Genomic DNA, 17,601 nt, shown 5'->3' with positions numbered 1-17,601 from the left:
ACTTACTGACCATGACTTTCCTGTTCATAACCTCATTTATTCAGCATAGACCTGTGAGGTATGTTTCAGTTTTTTCCATGTTTCAAGTGAGGAGGCAAAGACTGAGTGGTGAAGTTACTAGTCAAGGTCACGCAGTCATTCAGTGGCACTGCTGGGACCTGAACCTTGGCTGTCTGGCTCAGGCCCAAAGCTTTTGCCTTTGCTTTGCCTGTGAGGGCTTCTTGGTCTTAATCTCATCATTCCAAGGGAGGAAGGCACTCCTCTGCAACCCCCACCAGGGCTCACGGAGCTCACCGTTGATGGGTAGAAGTTCCTCCTTCATGCGAGGCATCTGGAAGGAAAGCACAGTCGAGGGCAGGACTTTTTTTTTTTTTTTTTTGAGACAGAGTCTCACTCTGTCGCCCAGGCTGGAGTGCAGTGGCGTGATCTTGGCTCACTGCAAGCTCTGCCTCCCGGGTTCACATCATTCTCCTGCCTCAGCCTCCCCAAAGTTTTCAATGAGGGCATTCAGGGAGTCTGTGCACTTGAATGGGAAAATATACACCTTTTTTTCCTTTACTTCTTACTGAAATGTAGCATCTCCTTTAATTTGGAATGTAGACAACAACCCTTAGGAGTGTCAGCACCTGTGACTTTGTCACCAGTGGAAATTGAAAAGACTTTCATATATATTCCAGTTGCTACCAATATCATGAATATTGTTCAGGTTCCTGACTACTTCAAGATTATGGTTATTTCTTGACTCACTGCTAGATCCCGTTATTTAATGCAGTAATAAAGAATCATATATACCACTATACCCTAATGTCTTGCCTAATATTGTAAGAACTCCAACTAATAAAATGGACTTCCTTTATAATTCTTTGTATTTTTTATTCTGAGAGGGATCCATAGCATCATTAGACCACCGAAGTAGTCCACCTCCTGGTCTAAAAAAAAATAAGTCGAAAGCAAGATCTCAAAGAACCCATTGACCTAACATCAGACAGGTGGCCATTATTTTTCCAACAGAGTATGAACCAGAAGCTGAACCTGTTTTCTCCCACTCTTTTTCCCCAGCAGAGGTCCGGCCCAGTGGGAAACCCATCAACCCTGCCCGGGAGCCACCGCTCACCCAAGCCTTGAGTATGTATGGTCCAGATCATTGGCTCAAGAAACTGGTGTTACTTTTTTCACACAGTTAGCCAGAAAACACGAGTTGCCGAGAGCTGCTGAGTGCCTAGAGGAAGGGCATAAAAACTATCTATAAATCTGGATGGCTTTCCCTACCCACCTCCCCAGCCCAGGCAGACTTCAGAAGAAAGTGAGCCTGAAGGAAGCAGAAACTTCATCTGGAAGAAAGAGCCAGCGCCTTCCAACTGGAAGCTCTGGAACTGTTGATTACTACAGCCCCTCCTGGCATAGGACTGGCCAGTGTGTGGTCATACAAACACATTGACCCAGGTCATGCCCAGGGAGCTTCCCGGAAATGGTTACAGTTTAAGATCGGTCTGGGGTCTTTCCAAGTATCACATCCAGAACTGAACACAGACTGCAGATGTGGCCTGACCAATGCCAAATTCTTAGAGACTATCACATCCTTTTATGAACCTTCTACTTTTATTTACCACGTTAGTATGTGTATCATGCAGGACACGAGGCTAGATTTGGCATCAGAAACTCAATTTGAGTACCATTTTGGTCACTGACCAGCTGTGTCCTTGGACAAATGAGCTCACCTCTTAAGCTTTAGTAAAATAAAGATCATAATAATTGCCAAAGAGAATGATTACAAGGATAAATGACAATTTTAGTGGCTATCACTGATTAGGTGCTTTTACACATGCAACACCATGTAACATACAATTTATAACATCAGTCATTTAACCGATAGAATAACCCTGATAAGGTAGATGGGATGCAGGCATAGCCTATACAGGGAGAAAGTTAAGGCTTTTGCACATGATCAGACAACTGCTAAGTGACAGAGCTAAGATTAGACTCTGGGTCTGTCTGACTTCGTTTGCCCATGTTCCGATTCACCATGCTATACTGACATGTCAGCTTTCTCTCTCTTCTCCCCTCTTCCGTTTCTCCATCTTTTAAACACCTTTCCTTTTCTCCTCCCTTCTTCTCTCACTCCTTTCTAGTTCTCTCTGTATATCTTTTTAAATATTTTAATTTTAATTGACAAATAATAAACATATATTTATAGGGTACAACGTGATGTTATTCCATATGTAAACATTATGGAATAAATAAATCAAGCTAATTAACATACCCATCATCTCACCTAGTTATCATTTTTTTGTGATGAGAACATTTAAAGTCTACTCTTTTGGCTGGGTGTGGTGGCTCACACCTGTAATCCCACCACTTTGGGAGGCCGAGGTGGGCGGATCACCTGAGGTCAGGAGTTCGAGACCTGCGTGACCAACGTGGTGAAACCTCATCTCTACTAAAAATACAAAATTAGCCGGGCATGGTGGCTCATGCCTGTAATCCCAGCTACTTCGGAGGCTAAGGCAGGAGAATTGCTTGAACCCGGGAGGTGGAGGTTGCAGTGAGCCAAGATCACACTATTGCACTCCAGCCTGGGCAACAATAGCAAAACTCTATCTCAACAAAAAAACTAGTCTTTCAGCAATTTTAAAATGTACAATACATTCTTATTAACTATAGTCACTATGCCATGCAGTAGATCACCAAAACTTATATCTCCAGTCTAATGGAAACTTTGTACCCTTTGACCATCTCCCCATTACCCTCCACTCTGCCCCAGCCTCTGTAAACATCATTCTACTCTCTACTCCAATGAGTTCAACTTTTTTGGATTCCATATGTAAGTGAGATCATACGATATTTGTCTTTGTGTGCCTGGCTTATTCCACTTAACATAATGTCCTCCAGTTCCTACCTGTTGCCGCAAACTAAGAATTTCCTTCTTTTTAAAAGCTGTCTAGTATTCCATAGTGTATGTATGTATACCCTTTTCTTTATTTGTTCATTCATTCACGGACACTTGGGTTGTTTCCCTATCTTGGCCATTGTGAATGATGCTGCGATGAACATGGGAGTGGATATTTATCAGTTCCCTCTATCCATCCACTCTGAGACACAAGAGGAGAAGAGGCCAGAGCATTCTACCGCCCTGCTCACATGGTAGACATTGGGGAAAGGAAACAATTCCAGTGAGTGGGCTGGGATCAGTCATCAGGTCACCCCAGTTCTGGCAGCACACACAAAGTCCCTCTCACATCTATTTCTCAATTCCTCTAGTTCCTGGGGATGTTTTTGCCAAGAATTCCCTGTGGAAAGGGGCCTATGAATACCAGGGGAAGAAGCAGCCAGCCATGCTCAGAGTGACTGGCTTCCAAGTTGCCAACAGCAAGGTCAATGCCACCATGATTGACCACAGTGGCGTGGAGCTGCACTTGGCTGGTAAGGAGCAGGACCCTCTATGGAAGCCGGGAGGATGGATGGGCACACACCCTTGGCAAGGATGAGCCTAATGGCATTGCATCATACTGTCATGCAAGGCTCAGACTTGTCTGTTGGTCAGGGAAGAGGAAGTGTCTATTCATCTTTACATGATAAAGCACCATGGACCAAAGGGAAACATTTAAATGGCAAATATTAATAACTTGAATATATAAAGAACTCTTATAAGCAAAAAGAAAAGACTGATATCCCTAAACTGAACCAAAAATAGGGGCAGAGACGTCCCAGGATCCAAAGTACAATCAGTCAACAAACAAAAGAAAAAATATTTTTCAGCAATCATCAAAAAAAAAGTAAACTCAAAATGTCATTTTCCACGTACACCATCAACTCAGAGTGTTTTTAAATGATAACCCTTAGTGCAGGTCAGGTTCAGCCATGAAGGCCAAATTCGAAAATGGTACCGTTCTGGGAAAAAATTGGCGATTTGTATCAAGATCCTTGAAAATGATTGGACCCATTAATTACATTTCTAACAATTTTTATCATAAGAAGATATGGAGGGAGTCAAACATTTATGAATAAAGTCTGTTTCCATTACAAGGCCATTTGTAGTATATAAAAACTGGAACTAGAAAATTTCCCCAAAATAGAGAAATGGGCATTTTAATGATAGTATATCTACTAGATGAAATATTATGCCAGTGTTGAGGGAAATGCATTCATTATAATGTATTTAAAATATGACTCCAGTGTTTTAAAGGAAAACATTACATTCATAAGAAGGAAAACTGGAATTATTTACAGTAACGTGGTTATTCCTTAGTAAGATCAGGAGAGATCATTTTTTCTTCATGCATCTCAGCATTTTCTAAAATTTTCCCAATTTTCAATCTTTCTATAATCAGAAAAAGTAAGTACCTTAGAAAATAAGTGTTTATTGAATAGATGAATAGATAAGCAAATGTGAGTGAATGAACATATTAACGCACAACCCCACATACAATCCTATCTACGCATTCATACGTGCACACACCTACGCAACTGCAGGATGACATTTGCTCATTTCACACATGATAATAGACACGTTCACATGCTCGCATGCCCAGGCCCTCATGAACTATTGCACCCATTGAACTATCTATGCATTAGTGGACAGATTAAAAGACAAACTCGTATTCTCACACATGCCTGTGTCAATAGGATCACAACCTCAACCTGGTAATCCAATTATTAACATACATATGCATATATTAATCTTGCATATAACCACGTTCAGCCTACACAAACCCACACTCAACACTACACTTAATGACTTAAAGGGATGTGGGGAATGTTTATATCAACATCTACACATGAAATTCCATCCAGAAACTTACACCCACAAACACACAAATTTGAGTTTTGAAATTTTCCCGGATCTTTCATGTGTAACCCCTGACCTTTATTTCCCAGGAACTTACAAGAAAGAAGATTTTCATCTCCTACTCCAGGTGTACCAGATTACAGGGCCTGTGGAGATCTTTGTGAATAAGTTCAAAGATGATCACTGGGCTTTAGATGGCCATGTAAGTTCAGCAAACTCACCTCCTCCCCTCATTCCCAGATCACTGGCAGGGAAGAGGAGGACAAAAGGGTGTGCAAACTCCTAGGATCAATCTGGAAACTTGGGAGGAGGTTTTCTGTGGGGCACTGCCTAGGAGCAGCAAGAGAGTCCTCATCTGCTAATGAAATAGACAAAGGAAAGGATTTGAAAAGACAGAAGACCCAGAGTCCAGAGGTTCACCACATTCAGGAGAGTTGGAGTAAGTTCTGTTGTTTGAACAGAAAGCCAGGGATGGAGGTTGGGGGCAGGGGGAATTCAGACTAGTTGAAGGTATTGATGTGATGGGTGGGAGCTGGAAGAAGGCAGTGAGTCTGACATGACTACATTGAACTTCTGCTCACACTCGAGGATGCAGATTGTGAGTGATTTAGCACAACTTGAGAGAACAGGACATGGCAGAGGGATAGGACTTTCTTGCATTCCCTTGTGGAAAAGACATTCTATTCTAGGGCTTTCTTGAGGTGGAAGCTGGGTCTCCAGTGACATTTCTCCGGCCATACCTTCCTCTTTCACACATAGTGGAGTTGAGCACAGCATCCCCTACCACGTCCTCCACGTCTCTGTGTTGGATTGCTGGAGCTAGAAGAGAAAGGATAGAATGAAGCGAGAGGTCATGGTAGACCAGAGTAGCAGAGAGCTAGGGAGTCACAGTGCATTCTCATGGACAGGACCAGCTGGCAGAGGACTGTGGCACAGTTGACTTTGCTTTATAAACACATCAGGAGAACCAAGTGGCTTCTCCAGGGGCTGGCACATACAGATAGTTCCTTGATAGGCCCAAGGGTATCTGTAGGTCCCCTTCATAATCCAAGTATGGGCCAGCTTCAATCATCGTGGCCCAAAAGCTGTGCAGGAACAATAGACTCCACCATCCAGGAGGGTCAAAGTTGGGACATGGAGCTAGCAGTGCAAGCCAGGGGAAGATGAGGATGGGGATCCAGAGGACCAGTAACAACTGGAGCTACTGCCTAGGACACCAGACAAGCATGGAGCCTTTCGATACCAGCGAGGTGTGTTTGCGGGGACAGCTGGGGAGGGCAGACAGAGGCTGCTCCTAGCCATGGAGCATAGGCTGGGAGTGCCCAGGAGCACAGACGTCCTCACAGCATGCCCTCAGCTGCTGCGGCCCCAGACTGCACATTTGGGGGTCTGCATCTGTCACATGAGCATCAGTGGCAGGAGTTATGTCCCCAGCTACGCCCCGTAAAAAATTAATAGCTCTTAGAACTGTGACGAACTCTCCAATACCTTTAATCTGCAAGAGACATTTTCACCATGGTTCTGTGTGTTCCATAATGCACCAAAAGGCGGTTTTTCATCACAGTAATAACAGCTACCACGCATCTAAGGCCTATAAATTAAGTGTTCTGAAGAGTTTCATCTCTCTTAACTCAATCCTTACAGCCACTGTATGACATAGGTACTGTTACTAGTCTCATTTTGCACATGAGAATCTGAGGCACAGACAGATTAAGTGATTTGACCAGTAGAAAATAAAATCTTCCTCCTACCTCATACATGTAGCTGGTGCCCCTGCCCCACCCTGGGCTCCCTGGTCACACCCGCCCTTGCCTGGGTGTGGGCAGAGAACAAACCCTGTGTGTCGGAGCAGCAGGTCAGTGGGTGACTCTGACCTGCTGGGCAGCGTGTACGATGAGAGAGGAGTTCTAGATCCTTCCAGCAGCCTCCCACCTGCTCTCTGTGCTCCCCACCATCACAGGTCTCATCAGAATCCTCTGGAGGCACCTTCATCTACCAAGGCTCCGTCAAGGGCCAAGGCTTTGGGCAGTTCGGCTTTCAAAGACTGGGTAACTAGTGCTTGTCCCCCAGAAGTGTGGGCCTGGGTGGGTGGGAGAGAAACCGTGTGTGCCATGGTCAGGTAGAGGACTGGGGAAGTTGAACAGTCTGAGGCGGGGGTGCTTTGGCCTCTTTGGGATCAGGGACGCCTTTTGAGATTCCGACAAAAGCCATGGAATATCTCTCCAAAAGCAAACACATGTGCATAACCCACTCAACCTTTGACAAAGTTCCCTGCTCAGACCTGGAGAGGAGAGCCCCCAACTCCAGGGACATTGGCCCTTAGATACAGCCCTCAGCCACACCCTCCAGCCAGCCCTGGGTGTCACCCCTGCCTCAACGAACAACGACACTGTGGAGTGTCTTAGAGCTCTCAGGGTGCCTTGACTGTGATGTCGTTTCTGCCCTAGCCCAGCCCTAGAAGACTGGTTTTGTGCCCATTTTGCAGATGAGAAAACTGAGCGTCAAGGCCACTTCCCTCCCTGGTCCTTCCCTGGCCTGTACCTAGCATGCTTCCTGTCATCCATGCAAACATGCACACCTTGGAGCCTGGTCCTGGCCCAGAGCCTCAGGGTGCCCAGCCTCAGATTCTGATGGGGGGAGGGTCTGGTTTCTCAGAAGCAGGGGACGGGGAAACAGGAGGCAGCCTCGGGTGTGTGAGAGCCTCTCTGTACCCCAGGCACTGACACCTCCCGTTGCCAGGGCCCTTGCCTGCCAAGGCGGTCCACAGCACGTCCTCTGGCTCCGAGCTCCTGAAAGCTTCTCTGGACTGAGCCACGGTCTGCCCCCACCTTTCCCACCCACACTGATCCTCCCCCGGAGTTGCCCCAGCTCTGCCCTTATGAGCTGCATGGACTGAGACCACTGTCTCCCACATAGCACCTTTCACCTACTCCAAGACAGCCAGGCACACTGCAAAGGCCTTAGAAAATCACAGTTTTTGTTCTTGGCTCCACAGCAGACATCCTGTCCCCTCTTAGAGCCCCAGCCCCTCAGTTAGCAGGGTAGCTACGGGGGCCACAGTGTTTACTTGTGTTCTTCTGAGCCTTCCCAGTCTGCAGGGGGAGGGCAAGGAAGGAGAAGAGGCAGCCTTCCAGAAGGAGGTGCTTCGGCTTCAGCCAGAACAGTTTCGCCTTCATCTGTCTTACATTTTGGTGTCCCTGTAAGGTTTCATCTGATAAAAGGCTGCTACAGCCAAAAGAACTTTAGAGGTTTCTAAAGGGCTGCACCCTTGTAAGAGTTTCTGTTGAGCCATGGTTTCAGGCTCCTCTGCGGATGGTCCTCTGGGTGCCATCTGAGCGGCACAAGGCAGATGCATGCCGGACCCTGCCCCCTAGGACTGAGTGCACACGTAGAGGCAGGCAGGCAGCCCTGGGCACACCTGCCTCCCGTGCTGAGCAGGAGTGAGGAGCACCCTGAGTGGCAGCCCTGCTTCCCAAGAGTGTGTCGTCGGGGAGGGTAGCCAACAGAGCCTCAAACTGTGTCTCTGTGACTTGACTTTTCTGCTTTGGGACTTTACAGACCTCAGGCTGCTGGAGTCAGACCCCGAGTCCATTGGCCGCCACTTTGCTTCCAACAGCAGCTCAGTGGCAGCCGCGATCCTGGTGCCTTTCATCGCCCTCATCATTGCGGGCTTCGTGCTCTATCTCTACAAGCACAGGTACCATGCAGGAAGGAGGCAGGGCGGGCATCAGGCGGGTCCTCCCTCTGTCCCTCCAGCGCCCCCCGCACCAGACCCCTAAGCCTCTCTGTGTCGCTGTTTTCATGCCATGGTCACTTCCTCTTTTATCGCCAGGAGAAGACCCAAAGTTCCTTTCAATGGCTACGCTGGCCACGAGAACACCAATGTTCGGGCCACGTTTGAGAACCCGATGTACGACCGCAACATCCAGCCCACAGACATCATGGCCAGCGAGGCCGAGTTCACAGTGAGCACAGTGTGCACAGCGGTATAGCCACCTGGCCTGGCTGCCACCACCGCCACCGAGAGCCCCGCCTCCAGCAGCAGGTGAGCAGGGGCGTGGGAGGAAGACAGGCGGTGACAAGCACAGACAGGGACCTGTGGGTGCCAGGGGCTCCACCCAACGGAGTCGCACACGCCACACGGACACACCCAGTAAAAGGAGAGCTGTGCACCGAGCATCATTGTGTATCAGGCACTGAACCAGGCCCTTTGTGGATCTAACATATTGAATCCCTGCACCCCCTGTGAGGTAGAAGCTACTGGGAGCTCCATTACAGATGAGAAAACTGAGCTGCATAGACATTATACTAGAGTTATACTCAAGTATTATACTCAGTTAATACTTGAGCAAGGTCACACAGCTCAGAAGGGGTGGGGTCAAAATCCAATCCCAGGCCAACTGGCTCCAGAAACTGTGCTCCACACCCCTGGGCTTGGCAGAACATCGGCATGTATTAGTCTTTCTCTCTAGAGAAACAGAACCAACTGTTTATATACGTCCTCTGGGTCGAAGTCAAGCCCTGGAGCTCTGTAGAGCTATACAGAGATGCACATATATCTGTGTATATAGGTATATTGTGTATATATATATATACACATTCATACATTATAAACGCAATACATATACCCCTATATCAAGATATATCCATACCTATCCATCTATATATAGATATGCATCTCCGTAGAGCTATATATAAATGTTATATAGAGATAGAAATATAAATAATATATATTTAGAGAGAGAGACTCATCTAAAGAATTGGCTGGCAAGGTGGAAATCTACAGGGCAGGCCAGCAGGCTAGAAATTCCAGCAGGAGTTGATGCTGTCATCTTGAGTCCGAAAGCAGTCAGAGACGGAATTCCTTCCTCTTCGAAGCACCTCAGTCTTTTTCTTAAGGCCTTCAGCTGATTGAACGAGGCCCACACACATTATGGAGACTCAAAGTCTACTGATTTCAAAGTTAATTTTACCTGAAAAGATACCTTCACAGCAAAATCCAGATTGGTGTTTGACCCATCAAATGAGCACCATGGCCTAGGCAGGTTAACTTACAAAATTCCGCATCACATTGGGCACAACAGAGGGGAGGAGCCCCCCAAGATATGGACAGAGGGGCAGACACACCCGCATGTGTACATGGTCATGCACACACACACACATATGCACACACGCACACAGGCATGCATCTGACAGGCCCACTGGGAAGGAACTGATGAATCTAAAAGGCACTGCCTCTTCCTCACTGTGTCCTTCGATGACACTCTCACCTCTGGGACCTGGGACCCTTCAGGAGTTGCCCCAACATGATGTCCAAGCTGCACCCCCCTGAGAACTGTCTTCTCCCACACATCCTGCTTTCTGGGGATAGGCAGGTGCCCCCTCTCAGGTCCTGTGCTGAAGGACTCTGGGGAGAAGAGTCACAGAGCCAGCCAGGTAGGGATTCCCAGTGAGGGCAGTAGAAAATCCGCCAAGTGGGCCACCAGCCAAACCCAGGGCTAGTGTCACGCTCCCTTCCCATGCTCCTGTGCATGGCAGCTCACGTGGCGGATATTCCCAGCCACACACAAATGGCAGTGCAGCGAGGAAACAGGCTTTTATGAGGGGGCCTGCGAAGGCCACCAACGGGGATGGTGGGGACAGTTCCTGCCGAGGGGGTTACAAGAGCAGCCAATGTCATCACTGCCCAGCCCCTGACGTGCGTCACTCCCTTTCCGCCTCACAACTGCTGGAGGATTTCAGTTTCAGCCTGAGTCCCAGATGGTGAGCGAGTCAGGGATGCAGCAGATGCAGCTCCTGAATACAAACAATTTATGGAAAGAGCTTTTCCCCATCTTTTTACATCTCTCCAAAACAAACATTTAAATAAGGGATCCCCCTTATTCCAGTGGGATTGTTTTAGCATGCCAAAATTACTCCTCAAGTTTCATCTGTATGCCCAATCTTTACTTTTTCCTTCTCAGAACTCTTATCAATAGAAGGCAAAAGAGAAAAAGAAAAATCCCCTCTAATGATGTAAATCGGGGCTTGGAGATGATCAGTGATGAATCTGATTCACTGCATGAATTATTGAACAGTGTAAGAAATAAACAAGAATGCCGCTGACCTCCACACACTCACTCTTGCTCCACACCTGAGTTCTGCTGGGTTCCAGGTGCTGGTGTGTGCCATGCTGTCACCTCCGGGTCGGCTGGGGTTGGTGGCTCCACATCTGGCCAGCCCTCAGCATTGGCCCCTTGCCAGTAGGCTCTGAACCCTCTGCCTAGCCCACAAGTCTCCAGCAGGGCCCCTCTGACCACTTCTGCCCACAGCCGGAGCACAAAGAAAGCAAGAGCCACCCTGAACAGACACACACACTGCAAATGAGTGACTAGATGGTAATTTTTTTTTAAATAATGCCAAGGAGAAAAGCTGAAATTAAAATAAACACCCTACTAGGGAAGTAGCGAGGCCTGTGCAGTCAGTGGGTAACAGGGCGGGGGAACAGGGCTTCCTCCATTAAAAAAAAGTATTAAAAATGAGATTTCACAACTGTGTCACTACAGAAATGAATATAATCCAGCCTGGATTGTTTGTTACAGATCCATTATGATCCTAGTCATTTTTTTTTTCATCTGATTTTGAAAGAAACTAAAATTAGAATGTTTTCCTGGGTTCCTAAAAGTATGGTGGCCCCCAAGCACTGGGCCTCCAGGTCTAATGGCGAAGTTGGCCCTGCAAGGGAAAAAGACAGAAAAATACATGTTCTGCTGCACGTATTCCCTACCTACCCCCATCCCCAACCTGGGAAGATTAAAAATCAAAGTGCAAATTGAGGCGATTCATCTCTTTCCCGCTTGTGCCTTCTTTTCTTTGCTGCTTTGCTTTTCCTCCTCTGCTCCCGGCCCCTCCCCTCCCACTGCCTCTTTTTTCTTTGCAAACTCAGGTGTGATCTGTTTGTTCCCAGTTCCCCAGGGGGCAGGAAGTAGGCTCCCCTGAGCACAGTGCCCGGTGCCCATCTTCGTTCGTCTCTCTGCCTGTGTCTGCTACTGCTGGGACTCAGGCCCTCGCCCTGCCACCATCTATGCCAGTCACCCTGGAGAGGACTCCCGCCGTGTCCTGAAACGGCAGAAAAGGAAGAGGGGCTGCAGACGGAGGAAGAAAGTTTATGGATTTAAAATAGCAAAGCAACTTGTGGATCTGTGTGTGTATGTGTGTGTGTGTGTGTGTGTGTATGGGCCTGATCACACACAAACACACACACCTCTCCTTCATTCACGTCCTATGGAAGAGACCATAAAGGCTTCAAACTAGAAGTGCACATGAAGGATGCTTCATGCCCTGTTCCTCACACACAGAGAAGAGATGAAGAGGGGGAGGTACGGTCAGCTTTCAAAACAATATGCCCCCCGCCCATCCCATGTGTGAGGACACGGTGACTCGGTGACTGTAACAGTAGGACACATCCCATCGTGTGGTCAGCATGCAGAAACCCGGTCAGCGTGCAGAAACCAGCTGTCTGCTGATGAATGGCCCCATCTGCACAGCGGCAGCAAGGATTACCCCAAGAGCAGGAAAAAAGTCTTCGGAAATAGATTGAAAATCAGTTTCTTTATTTTTTCAAACACGATTTTATTGTGGATTAAAAAGTCGTCTGGGTCCTGGGAAGCACTGGGAAAGAAGGGAGAGCCGGGGAGGGTAGGGCAGGAGTCTGGCCGGGAGCCCAAGGTCGAGTCTGGCTGTCAACTGACAAAGAGAAGAGAAGACAAGTCTGTGGTCCAGACAGGATGCCAAGTCTGGAGGCAGCAGCAGGGTCCTTGAGAGAACAGGGGAGCAAGCCTTCCCCAGTACCCAAAAAACAATGGCTATCATGTACTGGCGTTATTCTCTGTGCCTGACACTTTACCTGTAGTATTTCTAGTCTGCACAATGACACCAAAACGTAGGATTTGTTATTCCCCTTTGACAGATGAGAAAACAGAAGCCTGGAAAGGTAAAGACAGAGTTAGGAAGTGTGGAGTCAGAATGCAAACCCAGATCAGTCTGCCCCAAAGTCCGCTACACCAGCTGCCAGAAACCCTGTTCTAGAAGGGGCAGCTACGAAGGGAGGAGCCGATGAATCTCTACAGTAGCACTGTGGCCAGGTCTGGAAAGCCAGGCAAGACACCTGTGTGTCCTATCTGGGCTCTGCTGTCTCCGCGTAGGCAGCCTCGGGGCAAGGATTCAACTCCCCAGGCCTCCTGCGGTTGGTGCTGACTCCTTGGCTCCCAGCAGCCGCTGACCATAGCCAGCAAAAGACCTGGCAGGTCCTGAATCAAAACAATGGAGTGGCTGAAAGTCACACTCTCTCCAGCTCCTTGCAAGTGGGTTTGATTTATTTTGACAGCGATATTATGCTTGGGTCATTCATGAATTCCATGAGCATTATTGGGAAGTTCATGAGTTTAGGAATCAAAGTACAGCATTTAGGGCCACTTTCTCTGTCCTCGGGAAGGCCCCCACAAGCTTAAGCCCCTGTACACGTGTGACATGCTAGCCTCAGAGATTCATGTCACATATTGAAATAACAAATAGAAACGTGCGGGAGCAGAGGGACAGCGACACCTGGTCCTTCAGCAAATTCTAGATTGGAACAATTAGAAGATCTGACTGATGTTAAGAGTGGCCGGAGTAAAGTGAGAGGCGTCCATTTCCAGCAGACACAATGGAGGCTGACAGAGGCGGGAGCCTACCCCTGGCCACACCACCTCTGGGACACGGCACCCCTGGGCCTGGAGGGAGAGGGCCAATCCAGACACACTCACACTCTCATCTCTTTCCTTGGCTGGAAACAAGTGCAGGAAGCTCCCCTCCCAATTTCCTATGCTCCCTTCCCCCTTACACTCCTCTCCTTCGACTGCTCCCTTCCCCCTTCTTATGTCCCTCTCAGACCACCCAGCGGACGCCTATTCCCACCCCCCACCCCTCCCCTGCGTCTCCTTGTAAAGTTCCATGAGATGCTTGAGGAGCACCTGCTGGTGGGGCATCCAGCACTCTGCTGGGCATCACCCTCTGCACCCCTGGCATTTCTCTCCACCTCCAGAGGCTTGGAAGGGAACAGGGCAGATGAGGCCCTTCACCCACCATCTACGCCATATACCCATCACCATCCCATGAGGAAAAAAAAAAAAGTAAAACAAAAACAAAAAAAATCTTTTGTACAGAGATATATTTTTATTATACAAAGTTTGTACAGTACCAAAAAAGAAAAAGGTGTAAATTTTTTTTCATTATTGTAGGTAAACGGTAGTGGAAGCCTTTTTTGTAAATGTAATAAAATGTATAAATACGGTTTTCAGAAAACATCAAGTGCTGTAAATATGTAATCTACACACCTTCTTGGCTTGTCTGCAGTATATACATTTAATTTATCTGTCTCTGTATATGAGGCTTCCCCCTGGGGTCCTGCATTATGGTACTTTCCTGAATTTGAAAGCAATTTTAAATTTTTTGAATTCAAATAAAATATAAATTTTTGCATTGATTTTCTTACATTTTTATGGCCTCTTTCATGACTGGGGCAAGTGTTTGTTGGGAAAGGGAATGAAAGACGTATTTTCCCCTAAAATCCAAGGGTAGAAATATGGGACTCCGTTTCTTAACTGCATTGTGTTATCACTGCTACATGTTGGAAACTCCGAGCAAAAACGATAGTGCATACCCCACATAAAAAAAGTGAACTCAAAATGGATCAAAGATCTAAACATAAGACCTAAAATTATAAAATGCTTACAAGAAAACATAGGTGGGGCCGGGCGCGGTGGCTCACGCCTGTAATCCCAGCACTTTGGGAGGCCGAGGTGGGCAGATCACGAGGTCAGGAGATCGAGACCATCCTGGCTAACACAGTGAAACCCCGTCTCTACTAAAAATACAAAAATTAGCCAGGCAAGATGGCAGGTGCCTGTAGTCCCAGCTACTCGGGAGGCTGAGGCAGGAGAATGGCGTGAACCCCGGGGGGACAGAGCCTGCAGTGAGCCGAGATCGCGCCACTGCACTCCAGCCTGGGTGACAGAGCGACTCCGTCTAAAAAAAAAAAAAAAGAAAAAAGAAAACATAGGTGGAAAGCTTCATGACATTAGATTTGGCAGTGATCTCCTGCATATGACATCAAACGTATAGGCAACAAAAGAAAAAACAGATAAACTGGACTGCATTAAAATTCACAACTTCTGTATATCAAAAGATACAATCAACAGAGTGAAAAGTCAAGCTATAGAATGGGAGAAGATATTGCACATCATATATCTGATAAGGGGTTAATATTGAGAATCTATAAAGAACTCTTATGAAAGGCTTGAACAGTCATTTCTCCAAGGAAAATATACAAATGGCTAACAAGCACATGAAAAAATGCTCAAAATTACTAATCATTAGGGAAATAAAGCCACAATGAGATGCCACCTCACACCCATTAGAATGGCTACTATCAAAAGATAAAAAGTGTTGGTGAGGATGTGGAGAAATTGGAACCCTTGTGCCCCATTGGTGGGAATGTAAGATGGTGCAGTCACTATGGAAAACAGTATGGCGATTTCTCAAAACATCAGAAATAGAATTACCATATTGTCTAGCAGTTCCACTTCTGATTATATACCCAAAAGAGTTGAAAGCAGGGTCACAAAAAGATATGTTCATAGCAGCATTTATTAACAAATGCCAAAAAGTAGAAGGAACCCAAATGTCCATCAACAGATGAATGGATAAACAAAATGTGGTGCATATGTACAATGGAATATTATTCAGCCTTAAAAAAGAAGGAAACTCTGACCCCTACTGCAACATGGATGAACCTTGAGGATGTTATGCTAAGTGAAATAAGCCAGTCACACACACACACACACACACACACACACACACACACACAAAAACCAGATACTGTGTGATTCTATTTATACAAGCTACCTCGAGTCATCAAATTCATACAGAAAGTACAATGGTGGTTGCCAGGGACTAGGGGGAGGAAGGGATGGGGAGTTACTGTTTAATTAGTATAAAGTTTCAGTTTTATAAGATGAAAAGTTTCTGGAGGCCTGGAAGCCCTACACGTTCTACTGGTTTTAAAACAAAGAGCTCAACTGACACCAGGTACGACTTGTCAGCCTCTACATTCTCTCCCGATGGAAGAGTGTTTTGAGTTGAATATGCTATGAAGCCTGTGGAAAATAGTAGTACAGCCACTGGACTCAGATGTAAAGATGGTGGTGGCTTTGGGGTAGAAAAGGGAGTCTCCCTAAACTTTATGAAGAAGGCTCCAACAAAAGACTTTTTAATATTGATTGGCATGTTGGAATGGTGGTAGCAGGTTTGTTGACAGATGCCCCTTCTTTGGCAGATGTAACAAGACAAGAAGCTTCCAACTTTAGATCTAGCTTTGGCTATATACCATTCCACAAAAACATCTTGCAGACATAGTTGCCATGCATATACACCCTGCAGTGCTGTTAGACCTTTTGGCTGTAGTTTTACAGTAAGGTCTTACAGCGTGAACGACAGGGCACAATTCTGCAAGATGTTTCATATGGTTATTGGGGCTGTACCCTTGGCAAAGCCAGGGACGCTGCAAAGATAAAAAATAGAAAAGCTTCAGGTGAAAAAAATGACCTGCCATGTTATTGTTAAGAAGTTGCAAAAATATTTACATAGTATATGATGAAGTTAAGAATAGATCTTTTAAATTAGAACTCAGCAGGGTTGGTGAATTAACTAAAGGAAGAAGACGTGAAATTATTCCAAAAGATATAAGGGAAGAAGAAGAGAAACATGCCAAGGAATCTTTGAAGGAAGAAGATGAATCAGATGATGACAATATATAACATTTCCTCCAGCATCTATTCTATTTTAAATTTCTGCTACAGTCCCAGGTGACATTTAGCCCCCTGTAGATTATACACACTCACTAACCAATTCTCATTAGATGTCTGTATTGTGAAAAGGGAGAAAAAAAGTTCTGGAGATTGCACAATTATGTGAATATACTTAATGTACTTGATGCCACTTAACAATGGTTAAGATGATCAATTTTATGTTATATATATTTTACCACAATAAATTTTTTTTAATTTATAGTGGAGGCCACATCAGCTCAGACCAAGAACCTGGGGACAAAGAAGTTGCTCCCCTCAAGGTTGGAGTTTGGCTTGGACCGAGGAGCTCAGGATCTGAGGACCGCCATCTAAGGGCAGGTGGGCTTAGGCAGTAGAAACTCCATAGCAGAGAAAGGTCAAATGGAGGAGGGTCATGCTGGCAAGGCAGTCATGAGAGGAGTGGTGAGGAAGAAGAGGAGAGAACTAGCAAGAGCTAGGAGCCTATCCTTTCTTAAATGCACTATGCATTTGTTAGCAGTCATCATTTGAGGTGGAAAATTCAGCCAGACTACCTTCAGTTTTCTGACTCCCACTACCCTTCACTTTTGCACTGTACCTTGGCTCCAACTGCCCCCCCTGTCACCTCAATAACCTGATTTAGACCAATATTCCCAGTTTTTTGTTTTTGTTTTTTTTGAGACACAGTCTCTCTCTGTCACCCAGGCTAGAGTGCAGTGGCACAATCTCGGCCCACTGCAGCCTCCGCCTCCCGGGTTCAAGCGATTCTCCTGCCTCAGCCACCAGAGTAGCTGGGATTACAGGCACACGCCACCATGCCTGGCTAATTTTTGTATTTTTTTGTAGAGACGGGGTTTCACCATGTTGGCCAGGCTGGTCTTGAACTCCTAACCTTAGGTGATCCGCCCGCCTCACCCTCCCAAAGTGCTGGGATTACAGGCGTGAGCCACCGTGCCTGGCCCCCAGTTTTAA

The 17,601-nt window shown here is 46.5% G+C and overlaps 1 protein-coding gene and 1 pseudogene across 8 annotated transcripts in view; both read left to right on the top strand.

Moving 5' to 3' along the window:
• The window catches only part of CSMD2 (CUB and Sushi multiple domains 2), a 701,208-nt gene that overhangs the window by 627,638 nt on the left and 55,969 nt on the right, over positions 1–17,601 (top strand). For 5 of the 8 annotated variants that reach the window (XM_032160162.2, XM_032160160.2, XM_032160155.2 and 2 more), the window contains 7 exons: positions 1,060–1,125; positions 3,259–3,420; positions 4,876–4,988; positions 6,747–6,834; positions 8,345–8,483; positions 8,619–8,831; positions 16,874–17,534. In XM_032160162.2, the coding sequence (XP_032016053.1) occupies positions 1,060–1,125; positions 3,259–3,420; positions 4,876–4,988; positions 6,747–6,834; positions 8,345–8,483; positions 8,619–8,778 (728 nt within the window). In that variant the 3' untranslated portion in view covers positions 8,779–8,831; positions 16,874–17,534. Of the gene's footprint in view, positions 1–1,059; positions 1,126–3,258; positions 3,421–4,875; positions 4,989–6,746; positions 6,835–8,344; positions 8,484–8,618; positions 8,832–11,732; positions 14,283–16,873; positions 17,535–17,601 lie in introns of those variants that run through there. The other 3 variants (XM_032160157.2, XM_032160159.2, XM_032160156.2) reach the window with 3 other exon arrangements.
• LOC116472911 (proteasome subunit alpha type-3-like) lies at positions 15,819–16,664 on the top strand (annotated as a pseudogene).

This window comes from Hylobates moloch, unplaced genomic scaffold (assembly GCF_009828535.3).
Source record: "Hylobates moloch isolate HMO894 unplaced genomic scaffold, HMol_V3 SCAFFOLD_8, whole genome shotgun sequence".
NCBI classification, from domain to species: Eukaryota; Metazoa; Chordata; class Mammalia; order Primates; family Hylobatidae; genus Hylobates; species Hylobates moloch.
The sequence above is the reverse complement of the archived record's forward strand: the minus strand, read 5'-3'. Positions and strand labels throughout refer to the sequence as shown.